The 17803-nt window shown below is 38.7% G+C and overlaps 2 protein-coding genes across 2 annotated transcripts in view; both read right to left on the reverse strand.

Annotated features, from left to right (window-relative positions):
• LOC135088180 (fibronectin type-III domain-containing protein 3a) overlaps positions 1-13071 on the reverse strand; it is a gene marked incomplete at its 3' end in the record, with an annotated part of 64119 nt that extends 51048 nt beyond the window's left edge. The window contains exon 1 of the mRNA XM_063983069.1: positions 12760-13071. The remainder of the gene's footprint in view (positions 1-12759) is intronic.
• Positions 13072-14591: 1520 nt separating this feature from the next.
• Positions 14592-17803, reverse strand: part of LOC135087975 (transcription-associated protein 1) — a 44808-nt gene continuing 41596 nt past the window's right edge. The window contains exons 46-48 of the mRNA XM_063982846.1: positions 16987-17221; positions 15795-15934; positions 14592-15336 (exon numbers count right to left, since the gene is read on the reverse strand). Coding sequence (XP_063838916.1) covers positions 15040-15336; positions 15795-15934; positions 16987-17221 — 672 coding nt within the window. The 3' untranslated portion in view covers positions 14592-15039. The remainder of the gene's footprint in view (positions 15337-15794; positions 15935-16986; positions 17222-17803) is intronic.

Genomic DNA, 17803 nt, shown 5'->3' on the forward strand with positions numbered 1-17803 from the left:
TTATCAAGCTAATTTTGCTAACCTACATCAATACGAGTATCGTTGCGTGTGTGCAGCGTCGTTTATATGCTCCACGTTTATTTTGATTGAAAGAGTTATGTTTTCCAATAACACTAATTGGTTTTTCCATTATTTATCCTATTATTTTTATCACCGGTTCGTTTCATAAAACTAATTACAGATTACATTGTGCATCTACATAAATTTGCAGTGTGTATAGTCTAAAGTTACTCGTTCCATCTCCGATGCAGCGCTCATAACAACAATTCTGAGAATAAGTCGAGAGATATGATTTCTTCGAAATGTTTTTTTTATTTTATTGATATTCCTACAAATACTTTATGTAATCAAAGGTACCTACTGTATTATGACTTTGTAAGATAAAAACAACTTTACGAACTCTAGACTCAGATAAATCTAGATTTCCAAGTAGGAAAACAGTCTGAAAAATCACTTCGTGAAATGCGCAGGTTAAGGCGTGGGCCCGATTGAGCTATTTCAAATGCCTCTGCTGGCTCATAAAGTCCGAAACAAGGATTGCGACCTAAAATTTTCCAACCCGCCCGATAGAAAATGGATGAAAACACAAGTCCTACGCAAAACCTTTATAAAGTAACATTCGAAACGTGACTGGAAGTTTATTTTTTTACTTCACAAGAAGTTACACAAGTACTTAGGTACACGGAAAAACGTGAATTTATATTTCGGTTTCTACTTTAAATCTTTTCTTTAAAGTCATTAAAATACTAATAGTATATATAAAATAATAATAATTACTGAAAGTAATTTTAACAGGCATTTGCTACAAATCTTCTGTCTAATCCACGATTAACGACATAGATTTCGAACATTATAGTGACGGGTGTTAACATGAAACCATTATAAATGAGGCCACCGTCATTAATTACTTTCATGCACTCAGATCTGCAGCCAAAATGTCGTCTACGTAGCGCTACGAAAAGTGGGTGTCTTGTAGCAGTAAATATTTATAGAGTAAAGTGCAAATAAAAAATGCTACGTTTAAATGATACCTAATGGTGAGCTACGATGTTCATTTTCGTAGCACATCGTAATCGCGTCGTCTACGTGACTGAAAGCTCGTGAAGCACCATCTTGTCTGTAAAATCAGACGTCAGAGATTCCACCGATCGATCCCGTCTGTGTTGATATGGATGGGTACTTAGTGGCTACTGTAAACAGCTTTTCTTGATAATATTTAGTATTTATTACATTACATCGTGTCTTGATACAGTTTATGCAGTCAGTAATATGAGATGGATATTATTATTCTTTACTCTTAGCAAAAGTAGCCTTTTTTTAAAATTCCAATTCAAAACAGTTCCGAAGTACCTACTTTTTCCTTTTTTTTCAGAATTTCAGAAGATATTAAGATATCTTATAGTTCCATGCCTGTTTTTCTCTAAGGTTCAATTAGACTGTATATCAAAACTCATCAAAATTAAATCAGGTAGAGCTACTCTCGAATTTTTAACTATAGCTTTGGATTGGATACTAATGTAATATGTAGTGTAGAGCAGTTATCTTTCACAACATAAGTAATGCTACAAAGGTAAAAGTTAAAAAAACAGCGTTGTAAACAGCGAATGCGAGGAAAGTGAAAAGAGCGTTTTTCTTGATGCTCAGCAGTTTTTCACGTGAGTTTTTTGAGGTTATAGTACTCATACTATACTCCGCAGGCGTGAGCGGGGCTGGCCGGGCTCAGCTGACGCGGGGGGCGCCCCCTCCGCCGGGTATCGATCGGCCCCGGTCGCATCCTAGATGCACCACTTGTTACATCTCGCGTTATCACGGGGCGATTGAACTTATAAAGGTTTTTCACCACGTAGCCATGGGTTTACGGTTCGTCTGATTACGTTTTAATCTTATATATTGATTTATGATAGTCGACAAATGATTACAGGTTTTTAAAGATAGATAGAGACTTTTAAGTTAATACCAGCATGTAGTTAGTAATAGCCTAGTTTGTATTATCTAAGAAAATGAAAGAGTAACTTATGTTTAATGTTTTCTTACTAAAACGATAAAGCGTGGCATTGCCGCGTTATCACGCATGGTGTTGATAACAACTTAATAAGCAACTAACTAAGCTTTTGCTCACACAGGATTAAATGTAGAGCTAATTCGTTAAGTTGCATTTATTTATTACTTGGTTTTAGGTTGGCTATCAACTGCGACTGTATTTTCGACTAATATTATAGTAAATCGATTATGAAACTATCAAAAAAGTACAATAATGACTATGTTATATCTAAAAATAGTTTATTAACCACGTTTTCTAGGCTACGTGTGAATAAGACGTAACGTCATGACTCAGGTTTATTTTAAAAACGATTGGGTGTACATGATAGTTTTAACAAAACACTGAATGACGTGGCAGCGTGCCAGCGATGGGACAGTTGGTTTGAGTTACCGGGCGGGTGATAAAAGAAAGTGCCCGCGATCTGGGACGGCTTATCAGCGATGCGATAACAAGCTTGCCCTCCGGCACGCCTCGCGGGTCGTCAATTGCATAATGTTGATTGTTTTTAAAGGCACAAGACTCATTTTCCCTCAAATTATTAAATTTTGTGCTAATTCGTATCCTAATCGGATTTGTACATTCAAAATATGTTCCCTTTACGCATGAAGTATTACGATTTGGCACAGGTGGCTATTTGACATATCACTTCCGACCTCTAACATCAGAAAGTGTTACCCAACAGCCTACAATCAAATAATGCGATGTGGTCACGGTTTTCGTCATATAGGGAAACGCAACCAATTAAATGCCTTGAGTAAACATTACAAAATTCTGTATTTGACGATAATCTTATTTAATCACCGTGAACCACGTAACGCATCAATCGCTTGCGCAACTCAGAGAGAACGCCGCACAAAAATAAACTTAATAGAACTATTGATTGCAATTTACCTTAGTTATTTATATTTTAAATTGATCCGAATACAGCCATTAGTCAAGGATAACTAAGTTTTACGTTATTTCTAAACAGTTACTACTGAAACTATGGATTTATTTAAGGTACATCTACTTTTTATTGTAACATAAAACAGAAAAAAGAAATCGGTTCTTTCAAATATAATAAGAAGCCAAATTAACTCCATAGGCGGTTATGATGATTGTCTTTTGAGCAAACAACTAAGTAATTAAGCAGTTTCTTCCAGAAAACCTTCACGTAGAGTTAAAGACAGCTGTCTATCAAAGCTTCGTTACAATATTGGTGTTTATTTTAAATCCGTTAACAACTGTTACTGTTTACATAATGTTGTTCTATTTAACAAACAATGTAAGCAGTTAGACGCTAGAATTATTAATGTATTTCAATCCTATCAAGTAGGTACGTCTGATTCTTTAGGCAAAGCGGATGTTGTCATCCTGTTGCTTGACGGTTTGACCTTACAAGATCGGAGCTGCAACCGTGTACAAGCTATTTAACTAACAAAAAACCAGTCAAGGGCGAGTCTGATTCGCACACAAAGGGTTCCGTATCACTGCAAAGTACTTTAACATTATATTTTTTAAATCTTTAAATTAATATAACTTAACACAAGTTTCTTTGTTGGGTCAAATCTTTACTACTTTTTTCAGTGTAAAAAATTCTAGTGTTACTTTGCTATACGTTCATAAGATCTACTTGACATCGAAGCTTTGGGATTTGGTACCCTTTGTGTACGACGGAATCCTAAAAACGCATGTTTTGATGTCGCTGACATATAGACATCGTGTTTAAACCTTGCACATTGAAAAACATTACTAAGTTGCAAAGAAGAGATCGTTGTTGTTTAATTAAAATAATTTATAGACCACATGAAAACTTGAGATAGAGATTAAAATTAAAAAATGTGTAGAGTGGTCATATAAATGATGTTCAAAGATTCAATGTAGTATTAGAAGTATAGGAGATACTAGGTTACTTAAATCTGAATCTCGGTACCCTATGTATCAATCCAAAGAGCCCTGGACAAAAGGAATACTTATCCCGGCAATGTGTTACGAGTATGCCTTAGTATCTCCTATTGTTGTTCTAAGTTGTTTATTATTATAGTCTATATTGGAAAGCGTAATTAAGCTGTAAAAAATATTTATAACCTCTTCAGGTACTGGTAAGTAATTATTACATTACTAAAACGATTTTCGCTATTGCATTACCTACAGCAGTAATAATTAAATAAAAAATCACGCACGTGTAATAAATATACTGCACTTGAAGCTAAAATGGTGCAATAAGAGCAATTTAATTGTTTTAAAAATAAATAATTTAACTCTACCACTAAAACATAATTAGGTAGGTACTATGTGAATACGAATTATAGTCGATAGGTAATGTTAAGGAAAAATCAAGTTGCATTTTATTTTTACACTTTTGTTGGCTGGTAACATATTCAAGATAGAGTCAAGACGGAAAAATGTTGATTACTTTGTTGTTGTCTTGTTATAAATACCGCCAATAACCAGATGTGTAGTTTACAGTCAAGATACTTCTTGTTATTAGCTCGGCTGCCTATCGCGGACTCGCCGAGCGTGTCGAGAACTCGAGAGCCTGTCACGTACCGCCTTAAAACAAGGAAAATCCTCCGAAATCCTGTTTGTATGCACACATGAACGTACTTTTCTGTGAAGGAAGGTACAAGATTAAAACAAGAACCTGCCGACGACAAATCGCTGAAGAAGATGTCATAAATGTTCTCAGTTGCAAGATTAGTAAACAGAAAACGCGTGGAAAGGCTTTATTCTTTGCACGTAGGTACTGAATTTTAATACAGCTAGAGACTTTTCAGTGGGCATTATTTCTACTTTTCAGGACTTTATGAATGAGTTTTCAATATTCCTATATGAAGTGTTTGTGAACGAAAGACAACGGCTAAAGTTGATTCGATTATCGCTACTTTTAACTCTATCCTATCCTTCTAATATTATAAATGTGAAAGTTTGTGAGGATGAATGAATGTTTATTATTCTTTCATGAAAAACCTACTGAAAGAATTTTTACAAAACTTTACAGTGTTATTGTTACATCAGGGTAACATAATATTAGCAATAATTTATAACGATATTGAGTTTATATTAACCAAATCAACTTTCAAGTCGGTTTTTCTGTGCCAAACTGAATTTCAGGCAGGTAAAGCTAGTAAATATATTCTAATGAGCTGATTAGCAACACTTAGCTATGTTCCCATCTAAACACAAGGTACGTAGCATAATATCTGCGCGCACCATCTTCGACAGGGCGCGGGCGCAGTGTCGCAGGAGCGCGGTCAACGCTCGGGCCGCCCGGCGGGCCCCACGGCCGCCTTTGTGAAAATAATGCAAAACCATACCAGACATCACGTGCCTGTTTTGGCAACGTTTTATAGACTATTATGTACACACAATGGAAATTTGAAAAAGGCTTTTGTTTCACACCGCTTTATTTGCCTTCGCGTCGGTTAGTTCGCCGAAAAGTTTGATATTTTGCGACTTGTCTTGGATACAACATATTTATGTTCTCAATCTAATGGAGGTGAACCTGAATTTTATTATGAACCAGTGCAACCTAGCGGTCGTGAATCCCGTAAGGGGTAAATGTATATTTGATGACGGCATTTGTGTCAAGAATTCTAGATTGTCTTCACGCAACAGAACTAGGTGGGCTACTAAGGCTCTACCTTGTTGCTGAGTATTTGCTAATGACGGTAATATCTTAGAAATTAAATTGTTCTATTATTTTAAATAGACAGAATTAAGTGATTTAAGTGAAAGTAAAATCAAATAAATGTAGAGTCGAGCAAGACCTTAGCAATACAACGTTACCAAGATTAGTATTTCTGTGGTAGAGCTAGCTACAATATTCGGACTTTAGTTTACTTTGTGTACTTACATCTTATGAGCATGTCTACCAAACTACTGTTTTGCTAAAGTCCTATGTCGTGAATTAATTATAAGTACTATTATAAGTATAATAAGTAATTTATACATTATGTATAACTAACTACCTGCTACGAGTAGTTTTTGTCCGTTAACATTTTCACGCTGAAGGAATATCTACCACCTAGGTCGTTTTATCTCGTTATTTTGCCGGGATACATTCGAAAAACTTATTTTAAACTTAAAGCTTGAACTTATCACGAGTATTTATTTATTTTCTTGTCACGGATTATGACAGTAAATAAAACATCCAGCTACGAGCAATAGCACACTTTTTCTAGCTCTACAAAGTGACTAATTGATAACAAGATATTGTATTATTCATCAGGCTACGTTTTGTCACGTTATTGCTAGCTTATTATGGTAGTAGTGGTCTACTAGTTATTTACTTATGTGCAATACACTTGTCTAACAGAACTTTTTGATACGCAACTACAAGCATATCGTTTTTCCAAAATGAAACGACTATAAATATACTTCAAACGCGATGTTTGTGTTTAGACAACGTAGACACGTTTCAGGATATGCGAGTGTGACGAGCTCACGTAAAACGCGCGTGGCTCACGCAATTAGCCAGTGTTTTGTTTACGCGCTCTATGTAGAGGTTAAGCCACAGACCTCGGGGGAAGATCCGCCTGCGCGCGTGAATCATCTTCTGAATTTCATTTTTTCCATAGACTGGTCTAACTCTAAATTTAATTTTCGAGTAATCGGGTCGCAAACGAGTTGTGGTGGCGGGTGGTGCCGCGCGGGGGACGGCGCGTTCAACGAACGTCCGCGGCCCGGCACGGGCCCAAGGTCGCCGCGTTCACTCGCCCGCCGCACCACCAGCCGACTGCTGCCGAGGGTTTTATCCTAGATTTACCATTTTTTATCTCACGCCCTCCGCAAGCTCCTTTCGCTGCCCGACCTTCCCGAACCCGCTCGGCAACATACCTACCTACTCGAGCAACACTGTCAGTCTTTTGTCATTAAATAACTTTTTGTTCGCAGTAATGAGTATCCGACTCGCATCCAAACCAGTATGGTACGGAAAGTATTGCAATAAAACGTCCGCAAACGACGTCGGGACTAGCACTTACACACACTGAACCGATTTGTGGAATGTGTGATTAATTTTGTTTCCTTTATAACCAATTCCCTGAAACCGGTTTTGATATTGAGCGCAGTTACAGCTCGTACGACATTGTAAATGTATGGCTAATGCATAAGTAGGTTCCACGTGTAAATAAAATGAAAATCAAGCGATTTTGTAGCGATTGAATAGTTCGAACTGCCGACTGTCATCCTAGACCTCCGCTGGTCTATCGAGCCGGATGTTTGTGCAATGTGCAACTCATGCATACCTACTTTCGAAACTCTAAAAGTGAGCGCTGAGTGATGCAATCTTTTATTAGTAAGTTACGACGACGAAGCTTTGATGCAAAGGTAATAGAATCACTATTAAAGTAACCGACAAGGCTGTGAGACTGACAAGTATATTGTATTCATAAAATTGCATCGCAGTAAAGTTTTTGAAGCACCTAGGTCTTAGATGTTAATTAAATCCTGCAAAGGGCAGTAGCAGAATATCTGCAATAGCTTAAATATCAAGTCAGCGATATACCTACTTAACTATCTCAGTCTCAGTTCATCAACCGGCTATAAGAACGTATCGATCTTTATGAAACCCTTGGAGTATAGTTTATGATACAACTATGTCAGCTCAAATTTATTCGCAATTCGAGCACCATTGGCAGACCGCGCCCTGGCCCGGTATGCCGGCGATTGCGAGATCGCTAGCACACGTGTCTGCGACAAATCGCCGCTTGCGAACACCTCAAACGTTCACTAACACAGCGTAATTTATTTCGCTAATAATAAATCGAAGCGGCCGTAACTCGACTACCTGAGAAAAACGAGTTCGCGGCGCATAAAATCAGTGTCGCTCCCTAAGACGCCGCGCGGTTCACCTGTCGTTAATTTTCTTCTTCGCCTGCAAGCAAAGTGGCGGCGTTGGAGAAATTCCTCTAGTATTCGGTTCAACGGCCGCGCTACGCCGTGAGCGTTCTGCGCCTGTGTGTTTGGGTGAGCGGCGCGGACGCACACACGGCCACGCCCGTGCCTCTGCAAACACGGCGGAACCGTTACCCGCGGAGCTCCTACACATCACCTACCAGAGCCTCGCAACCACCACCAGCGCCGATCCTTTTCGTCCGGAGCACTGTTCTATACTAAAGACATCAACGACAACAAAGTGACGCTGCAGGGACTAATGAGATTTTCTTAATAGCTTTCCAGTACCTATTATCGTTTCGCGACATCACCGGGTAAAACGTTTGAGAATAGACTATAGAAACTTCTGAATGATATTGATATAGCGTCGACGATCTGCAACGGAGAGGTATTTAAGTGCAACCCACTTAAGAGCCATGCAGAGACGTCGGCACTCGGCACTCGACATGCAACAGAGGCCGGAGAGAGGGGAGGCTCACCGCGGAATGCGATTATATCCCTCGAAGATTTCATCATTGTAGCAGATGAGCAACTCTTCATTCACTTTACGAAATTTAACGCAAGGTCTATTTAATGGTACTGAAGCAAACGCTAACCGTACAAGTTTACAGTCATTGTTTTGTCTTTGTTATTACATTAATAAAATACATCAGATATGATGATGGAAGTCGCAAGTACACGTCGAGTCACTAGTGCGCAGCTGACATCCTAAACGATTTACTTGGTAATTGAATGTGATTCAATTTGGGATGAGTATTCATTGGAGCTGATGGAACTTCATCTTGTGAAATGAAAGGCGTCTGCTGGACTCGCAAGCTATAGCTACATACATATATTTTTTTATCTTTATTATAATTGTAGCAAAATTGAAGCCGTTAATCTAATTAGAAACATATTCATGCATCAACTTCTAAAACCAGTCCGCGTAAAACAAAATTAAATGCTACTTGCATCTGACATTTTGCATCAGAAAATAAAAAGTAGAATGTCGTAGCCACAATAATATGTCAAGGATGCTGTATCATGGCGGGTGGATGCGAGTTCTGGCATACCTACAAAGCGCGTTAAATCGCGGTGCAACTTCTTTTTGTCTTAATTTTAATTTTTCAAATAAGTTACCAACGTTTACTTTTAACTGGAATCTGTAATGTTTTTGTTTATTAATGCGAAACTAACATTAGCCAGATACTGCGCACGCGAACATTTTTACTACAACAATTGAAACTGTGCAGCTTTCTGGCAGTAAAATAATTTTAAAATTGATGCGGCAAATATTTCCAATAGAAACGATCAATTTTGAAAATGCAGTATGATAAAAATCGACTCTATCAGAGCTTAAAATTACTTTGCAATCTGTGATGAATTTATTCAAATCACTAGATACTCGGTGTCAATGTTATTGGACTATATTTATTAGAAAAAATCGTAGTTTCTATTGACGCGAACGAGAGAACCTTTTACATAAAATATATTGTAAAAATACCCTCAAACCGTCAGATAAGGCCCCCGTAGCGAGACCGTACACGAATTCCCGAGTGATGCAACGGTCAAGATATTTGGAACAACAAAATTAGAATGATCTTGTGTGGGGCATCATCACAATGATTAAACCAATGACTTTATCGTAACTACTGTAAATAAAACAAATATGGTTAGATAATGACACCATTTCTTAGAAGCAACACAAAGGAGCGCGCTTTAGCTATCTGAAAAGAGATTAAAGGTCGTAGAGATTGTGTAAATTTGACCTGGGACCCGGACTCAGCCTGATAAATGAATTTGGTCACCGAATGACAACAGGGACACGCGCAGCTCTTTCATTGGGCCAAGCATATCTCTGACATTGTTGTTAATTCTATCAACAACTAATGATTAAACTTCAGAATGAGCTTAAAGAAAATCAATCAAGAATCCATTAAATACCTAGCGATTTGTTACAAAGTATTACTGTGGTATTACATACAAAGTAACTAACATAACGTAAAAGTACGGAACGAAAAGAACTTATTGCCAATCTGAAATTAGAATATAAAATTACTTAATTGATGAGTAATTGTAACTTGAATGCATTACAAGGCATTCTACAAAGTTCGTTGACGTTCTGATTAGCAGAAATGGGTGTCAAGAAATAAAAACCGGCCAAGTGCGAGTCGGACTCGCGCACCGAGGGTTCCGTACAAACCTGCAAGGTTTACTAAGTTCGTTCATTACGACAATCGAGTCATAACTATGGTATTTTTATTGCAAAATGAAATTCATAACATTACAATGGGGAAAGATGGAGGAGCATAAATTTAAGACAAAGATCTCTTTATCGTTTAAGTAATCCTTTATTTTATAGTATTTGATATGAATTTCAACTTGATAGCTCTACGCGTTTATGAGGAAAAAAGTAATAAGTTTATATTTATTAAAAAATATATATTTTGTAATGTAACTAAAAATTTAAGGTTTTCGGAATTTTTCCTTTATGTGTGCTATAAAACGTTGCTTCATGCCAAATTTCAAGATTCTAGGTCGACTGGAAGTACCCTTTAGGTTTTGATTCCCTTGCGAGTACTTGCGAGTTTCAAAATATGCAGCTTAAATTGCTGTTTCTTTTGATTGCGTTGACATAGAAGTTTGATTTTGTTACAGCTTAAAGGTATTATAAACCTGAGTATTTGGTATGAATTTCAATTTAATACCTCTACGCGTTTATGAGGAAATGGGTAGTAAGTTTAAAATTATTAAAAAAATATATATTATGTGATGTAACTAAAAATTTATGGTTTTCGTAATTTTTCCTTTATCTATGCTATAAGACGTTGCTTCGTACCAAATTTCAAGATTCTGAGTTCACGGGAAGCACCCTGTAGGTTTTGATTCCCTTGCTAGTGTCGAAAATTTGCGGCATAAACGGCTGTATCTTTTGATTGCGTTGGCTTAGAAGTTTGATTTTTTCACAGCTTCAAGGGACAGTAGACCTGAGTAATTGATATAAATTTCAGCTTCATACCTCCACGCGTTCCTGAGAAAAAGGGTCTTGACAGACGGACGGACGGACAACAAAGTGATCCTATAAGGGTTCCGTTTTTTCCTTTTGAGGTACGGAACCCTAAAAACATCCATATTAATGAATACTACCAAGGTAATTAGAGTAACACGGCAGTAATGAATGAACCAACGTTAACGGATTGTACGAATGCAATTTACATATTAGACGATAGTAAAACAACATTATTAGTTTGTTTAGGGGGTAGAACTAAAATAAAAAAGTTGTTAAGTATGCCAGTGATGTTAATTTGAACAGTTTTCGTTAAGGCAATAAAAAAAATCTGTAGGTTTAGTTACACCTAAAAGTTAGACGTAAAATTGTGGGTCACAGAGCGGAAACGGCGACGGACGCGTGTCGAAATATAGCACGCACTATCGAGCTCATTATACGCCACTCCAGATCACTATAATGTCACCGAGATAGGGACCGTACAGATTACGGGCCCTAAACGGGCGATGAATTGTGGAAACGTACATAGTTTTGTATGAACCTACAAGTAGTTATTTACTTTGACGACAAAAGTTATCTTTGAGGTAAAATTTTGTGTGTAAACAACCGCGCCAAGTCAAAAGCTTGCGAGAAAGTTTCCGTACACGTGTAAGTTTTAGTTTTAATCAACCTTAAACTCGTATCACTTTCCGTGATATTTTTTGTTAAGTACAGAAATTGCTATTGATTTATTACTTGAAGCAGAGATAAAAAATTCTGAAGGCAGCAAAGATTTCCAAGAAAGGAAGGTATCTGGGTTTTACCTAATATTCAAACTAAACGGAAAAAAGCAATAGCGAGAAAAACTTTATAAAAGTACCCTAACATTACCAGGAAAATCCAATTGACGTTTACCGATTGGATTTGAAACTGCACCCGTATTTGACGGTAGTTTCGTTTTATATTAAGATTTTGAATGACAAACACCGTTATCTTTTGTTGTCCAACAACTTGCGTCACACTAATCTCTAGATTATTTTTTGCTATCATATAGCTTCCAAATGAATGATTTGATAACACAGATACCTTTCTCTCAGTAAAAATAAAAAACAATTGCTGGGGGTAAGATATGGAGAAAGCTATAGAATTCATCGATTATACTATGAAAATCAGCTAGCGTGATTCAGCCTTTAATTGACGATGTCTAAATATATCAAAGTGTGGGTGTTAAAGGCTCCAGACTTGCGCTGTCAAGCCCATCAAGGCTCCAATTAGGTAACCGTTCGTTCTACGAGTTTACAGTGAAGAACGTCAATTGCAATTAGAATCGTTGCAAATGTGCAATGGCCAGCGTCCTAGCTGAGATGGTACAAACCCGAGTCACACTGACATTGCGTATAATCCGGCATTCCATATGGAATGCGGTCGGTCGACCGGCCGCGCACCGCCCCGCGCCGACGCCCGCTCTCCTCTGTTTTCTTATCCACTCGTTTCCGTCCACCATATGATGTAGTGGGATAGGACCGAATCTAATAAGATTCTTACTAGAATTTCGGATGCACATCAAATACTCCCTAAAACATACTTGGCATTCCTAGAAAAAACTGTTTGGATTGGATGACGTCATCTCAAAGTTATCAACACAAAAGAAAAATAAATTTCACCGAACTTGGCGGCCGTTTTACAGATACCCTCCAAATAAGAATAGTACAAATTGAGGCTCAAATAAAATCAAATTTTTGATTTTTGCAAGCGATCGTGACACACACACCGCTCACGACATTCCGGAGCGTATCGACGAGACGGCCGCCACGTCGCGGCGAATCGAACGTCCCATCCGCGGATCAACATTCGCCGAATCGTACGTTTCACTCACCTTCGCGAAAAAGGCGTCGCTCGTTAAAAATATCCACTCGACTCCGATCGCACAGATAATACGGTTATCGTCCGTACAAACACAAATATTCACCACACCAAAACGACAACATAAATAAACGCGGGGGGAGCCACCGCCGCCGGAACGGAAAGTTTGCGGACGACGCACTCCTGGCACTGATAGAAATGCAACTCGAGAAAATGCACCAGGGCGGGGTTGTCGAATGTCATAAACGGTCGGTTACAGAGGTCGGACACTTGACGTTACGGAGAGGGCACGTGCGACAGGCCGGCGCATCAGTCGACGCCGCGGAGCGGACTGGAGCGAGCGGGGCAGCGGCGCGCGCCCGCCCTGGCCCCCGCCCCCCGCCGCCTAGCAACCAGACGCCGCCGGCGCCCGACGCCAGCCTCCAGCCTCCTCCGCCGCCCCAGAGGACCTCGGTGACACGTCGCTGTACCCATAATTTACTCAAACGCCACATCTGCCTCTGATCGCCCATTTACATTTTTAACAGGATCATTAATTAAACCGAGATGTTGTTTTCGGGTAGACGACACCCTGTATGATTTATGCTATCATTTTGGTAGTGACTAAATATCATATTACATTATGCAGAATGATAATTTAAACGTTTCATTAACAGAAATAAATTAATAAAACAATGAATTAAAAAAGGAAAATAACAAGACTCGTATAGATTTTCACATGTAAACTGAGAGGACTGTTCTGTTTTGTTGCGAAGGGTTGAAAAGGGGGTGCGATTTGAATAAATAAATTGTAGTACAAGGTCGTTGGATAAACCAGACATTTTTATATTAGAGGGTATTTGAATATAGACATGCTGCCATTTTAATAACAGCTAAATCATATTCGTGCTCGAAACAAGTAAGGTGCGTTCGATCTCGTTGTCACCCTGTATACCACCGTCCATGTATGCAATTTACAGTCAAGGAACTAGTTCTTATAGGTTGGTTTATAGTCAAGATATAATTTAATAACATTCGTGCCAGGTATGCTCATGTGAGGCTCACAACTCACAGGTATCATTACTCCGAGCGGACGATCATAATAAAAATAAATATAATAGCGCCGGTGCATTACAATAAAACGAATGAATGAAACCATGGCATTAAAGCGTCGAACCCGCATTGTTACAGAGCCCGGCTGAATACGCAAACAGTTCCTGCACTATCCTACAATTATTGCACTTTCTTTCCCATTGTTAGCGTGATGAAATCAGTTTTACTATCTCTAGCGATCGAGTGAGATTGGCGCGGCGGGGGGCGGGGCGCGGGACTTTCACCTGCGCGACGCGAGCGCCGCTGTCACTCATGCGCAAGCAAACACTTCATGTACCACTAGACATGCTATCCTGAACTGATATATTGCACACTAAAGTTGCGATTGCTATCACTACCTCATTTAGTAGATTACGAGCAAGCAAGAGGAGCTTATGAGTTGCAAGGTCCGCGAAGCTACAACCTTCAACAAACTAATAACGTCTACAAGACCTATAAAGCCGTTAATAAAAAATAGAATAAAATTTGTGCCACATTGAGCATGCGCCGATCAATTAAGATAACTGGAAATCCGTTAACAAAAAGCTCCCAAAAATCTTATCGTTATTTTTGGGAGCTTTTTGTTAACGGATTTCAAGTTATCTTAATTGATCAGCGCATGCTCACAATGTGACACAAATTTTTTTCTGCATAGTATGTCTATTTATTTAGAAGTCTTTCGCGTTGCACATGCACCTACCCGCTAGGAATGCGTCACCGCGCGCGATTAACGACCACGATTACGAAATTCATGCCAAAATGAAACAACACGGATCATTATTAAATTTTAATCTTCAGTACAATCACATTATCCGATGCCCTTTACACTTTCAGTACATTTTAGTGGACGTGGACGTAGTCTAGGCCTAATTTATACGAGAATCATTTCGGTACAGATCGATATCATGAGACGCGGGACACCATTCACTATTTTAGCTTTCGCATGTTTTTTTATCACAAATACTTACCTAGTACACATATCATATATCATTATCTCAGTCCACTAAACATCAAAATGGTGGCGCGCGTCGTCATGATATTAAAATACCTATTATTGTGTTCCTTAATTACTCTTATTATTAAACATAAATGTCACGTAAAATTATATGTTACACATCCGCATCACTCAGTTATATGTCATGAAAAGAGTCCTTTATCGACGTCGCTAATAATAAAATAAAATAATACTAACGTGGACACTTCCAAGTGGAGGAACTTATGTTTAGAGCCAGGGGTGCCACGCAGGGTCCATTCGGCAGAGGTTGTCGTGGCTGTTGGCGGCAGTGACCAGGGTTGCCACCTTGCTGTCGGGGCCGTCGAACGTGGCAAGAGAGTTCAGTCTGTTCATAATCTGCGTGACGGCTTTGTTCACCATGTTTATGAGCGTATCGTTGTCCATCTCCATGGGCTTGTTTTCGGTGGACGTGCCAGCAGTGGGCATCCCTGTTTTGTCCTCCAACCGCTTTCTGTATCCGGTCATCATCTCGTCTCGTAATATTGTCCGGAGTATCGATTGGATCTGCAAAGAAAAACTTTTTAGTCTCACGTCAAATCGAAAACTGTAGCTGGAGAGCTTAGAGATCTTGCAAATGAATCATCAACCATAAATCAGCAATACTTTCTGAAGCACAGTCTGTTTCTTTTTACATTATACATATCTGATTTACATTAATTAATTTGTCGACTTAGTTCATCATCATCATTTCAATCATAGGACGTCTACTGCTGAACATAGACCCTCCCCAATGATTTCCATAATAGCCGGTTGTAACCAATTCGTTGACTTTAGTTCATCATCATCATCATTTCAACCATAGGACGTCCACTGCTGAGCATAGGTTGATAGTGGCCTGCATCCAACGCCTTCCTGCTACCTATGAGGTTGTGGGTGGACATCCTACGCTGCGCTTTCCGGTACGTGGCCTCCACTCCAGAACCTTGCTGCCCCATCGGCCTAGTTCAGTGGATGATAATTACCTTGAAGTTGGGTGTGACTAGACATCTGGCCACTGAGATGGCCGAAGCCGTGAGTGGACCAGTGATGCCGATGGAGGTCAGCAGCTCAGATATGTTCGGCGTCAGGCGGAACGGCACCGGCCGGTTCCCGTCGAGTTCTCCTGTAAATAAACCTTGGTCAATTTCTGCCCCATGATAAAGTAGAACGTACAAGGAATCTTCACAGTGAGAGGGAATAGGCATTTGCTGGGCAATTATGTACATCCTAGACTGCATCTCACTTAACATCAGGTGGGATTGTTATCAAATACCAGCCTTGTTCTGCATAAAAAAGCACTAAAAATCCGTTGGCAGAAAATCTCAGTACGGACTACGGTTTAATTGAATAAAACCCAACTGATCGATCAGTAAATGATTTCAATTAAGCGTTTCAGAATCAATACACTTGCATAATTAGAATTTAGATATTTATGTATTACATATTTTTCAGTAACAAATGTGCTCCCTATATTTTACTGATTTTAAACGCTGTCGTTTGTACTGTGATCAATTTTTATTTTATTAATAAAGATAATTAAAACACACATTGTTATTGAAATTGACAATGTAAAACTATAATGTTTGCTGAGTTCTGTCCTATTTTTTGTGTGATTATTTGTCTGTATATGAAAATTGTTTGTTTCCCTAATATAAATAAATAAATATTCATTAATAAAAATGTTAAAGTTTATTATACCCAGAGACTTATCAAGTCGCGATAAACTAGTAACTAACGAGCAAACAATAAGTTTAACGGTAGAAACCATTATGATATCAGACACAAGCGAGGTCATGCCATTAAAATATAAAAATAAACCGATTCTAATATGATTTGCGAGCTCTGGACTGGAAATTATAGATATGGGCTCACGAATTTGCTGACATTTTATTCTGTTTAAAATTCTTTCATTTGCATTTTAATGTCTGTACAGTATTGGTAAAAAGTGGAGAATGTCTTAGCTAAAGATTTTTGCTAGAAACTACAATAGTTAAGATTTTACTCAACAAGACATCATCTTTCACATGAATTGCCGACAACACAGACAAAACCAAAAGAGCTAAAGACTGTGCATTTTTGCTAATGTAATGTACATTTTTGTGTAACATTAAATAAGACTGATGTGCCGTAGACTATACCTACAGTCCACAGCATATAAATTGAAAACCAATTTACCTGTAGTATCGTCGACGTCAAACTTGAAGTAAGACACGTTGAGGAGCCCCGAGTCTTGATGGACATACATCATGTCAGGGTTGAGCCGCGTCAGATGCAGCACGTACTCGGCGAAGCTGGCCAGGGACAGTTGCAGCGTCAGCATCTTGCGGAACGTCCAGTAGTCGGTGGGCGCGGCAAAGGTCGCCGCCGCCCACTCACGCACCATGCCTTTAGGGACCATTGTCGCTTGCACCTGTTTTGGAATTTAAAAAGATTTTTATTTTCTAAATCAGGGCTGGTTAGATTAGAGCAGAGCTTCGCGCACCAAGTCGCTTGCACCTGTTTTGGGATTTAAAAAAATATTATTTTCTAAATCAGGGTTGGTTAGCTTAGAGCAGAGCTAGGGCTGTAGGAATTTAGGAAGGCTCGTCAAACTGCAAGGCAGTTCCAATGTATTGACGAGTCACTTGACATCTTAGACAAGTCCAAGAAAAATTGGTAATTCAAAATCCGTGTGCATCTCTCACGGTTAGACCACATAAATCACTCAGTGTTAAGTTATAAGCACTAGCTCTTTCAGTAATGGTCATCAAAACATATTTTCGCTGTTTCAAAACATTATGCACTATTAGTTTAGGTAAGTTTAAAAAATGTATTTGAGAAGAGAAAATTCTCAGTCTTATCGTAATGTAAAGACACGCCACTAAGTAATACTTACAACATGACTGTATACAATCATTGTCAGCTCTGGCACAGACGAGAAACGTGTAATACTCAGATACTGATTATAAATCATAGTGATTGGTTGATTAGCATTCTTTATTCAATATGTACG

The sequence above is a fragment of the Ostrinia nubilalis genome, chromosome 3 (assembly GCF_963855985.1).
Source record: "Ostrinia nubilalis chromosome 3, ilOstNubi1.1, whole genome shotgun sequence".
Lineage (NCBI taxonomy): Eukaryota > Metazoa > Arthropoda > Insecta > Lepidoptera > Crambidae > Ostrinia > Ostrinia nubilalis.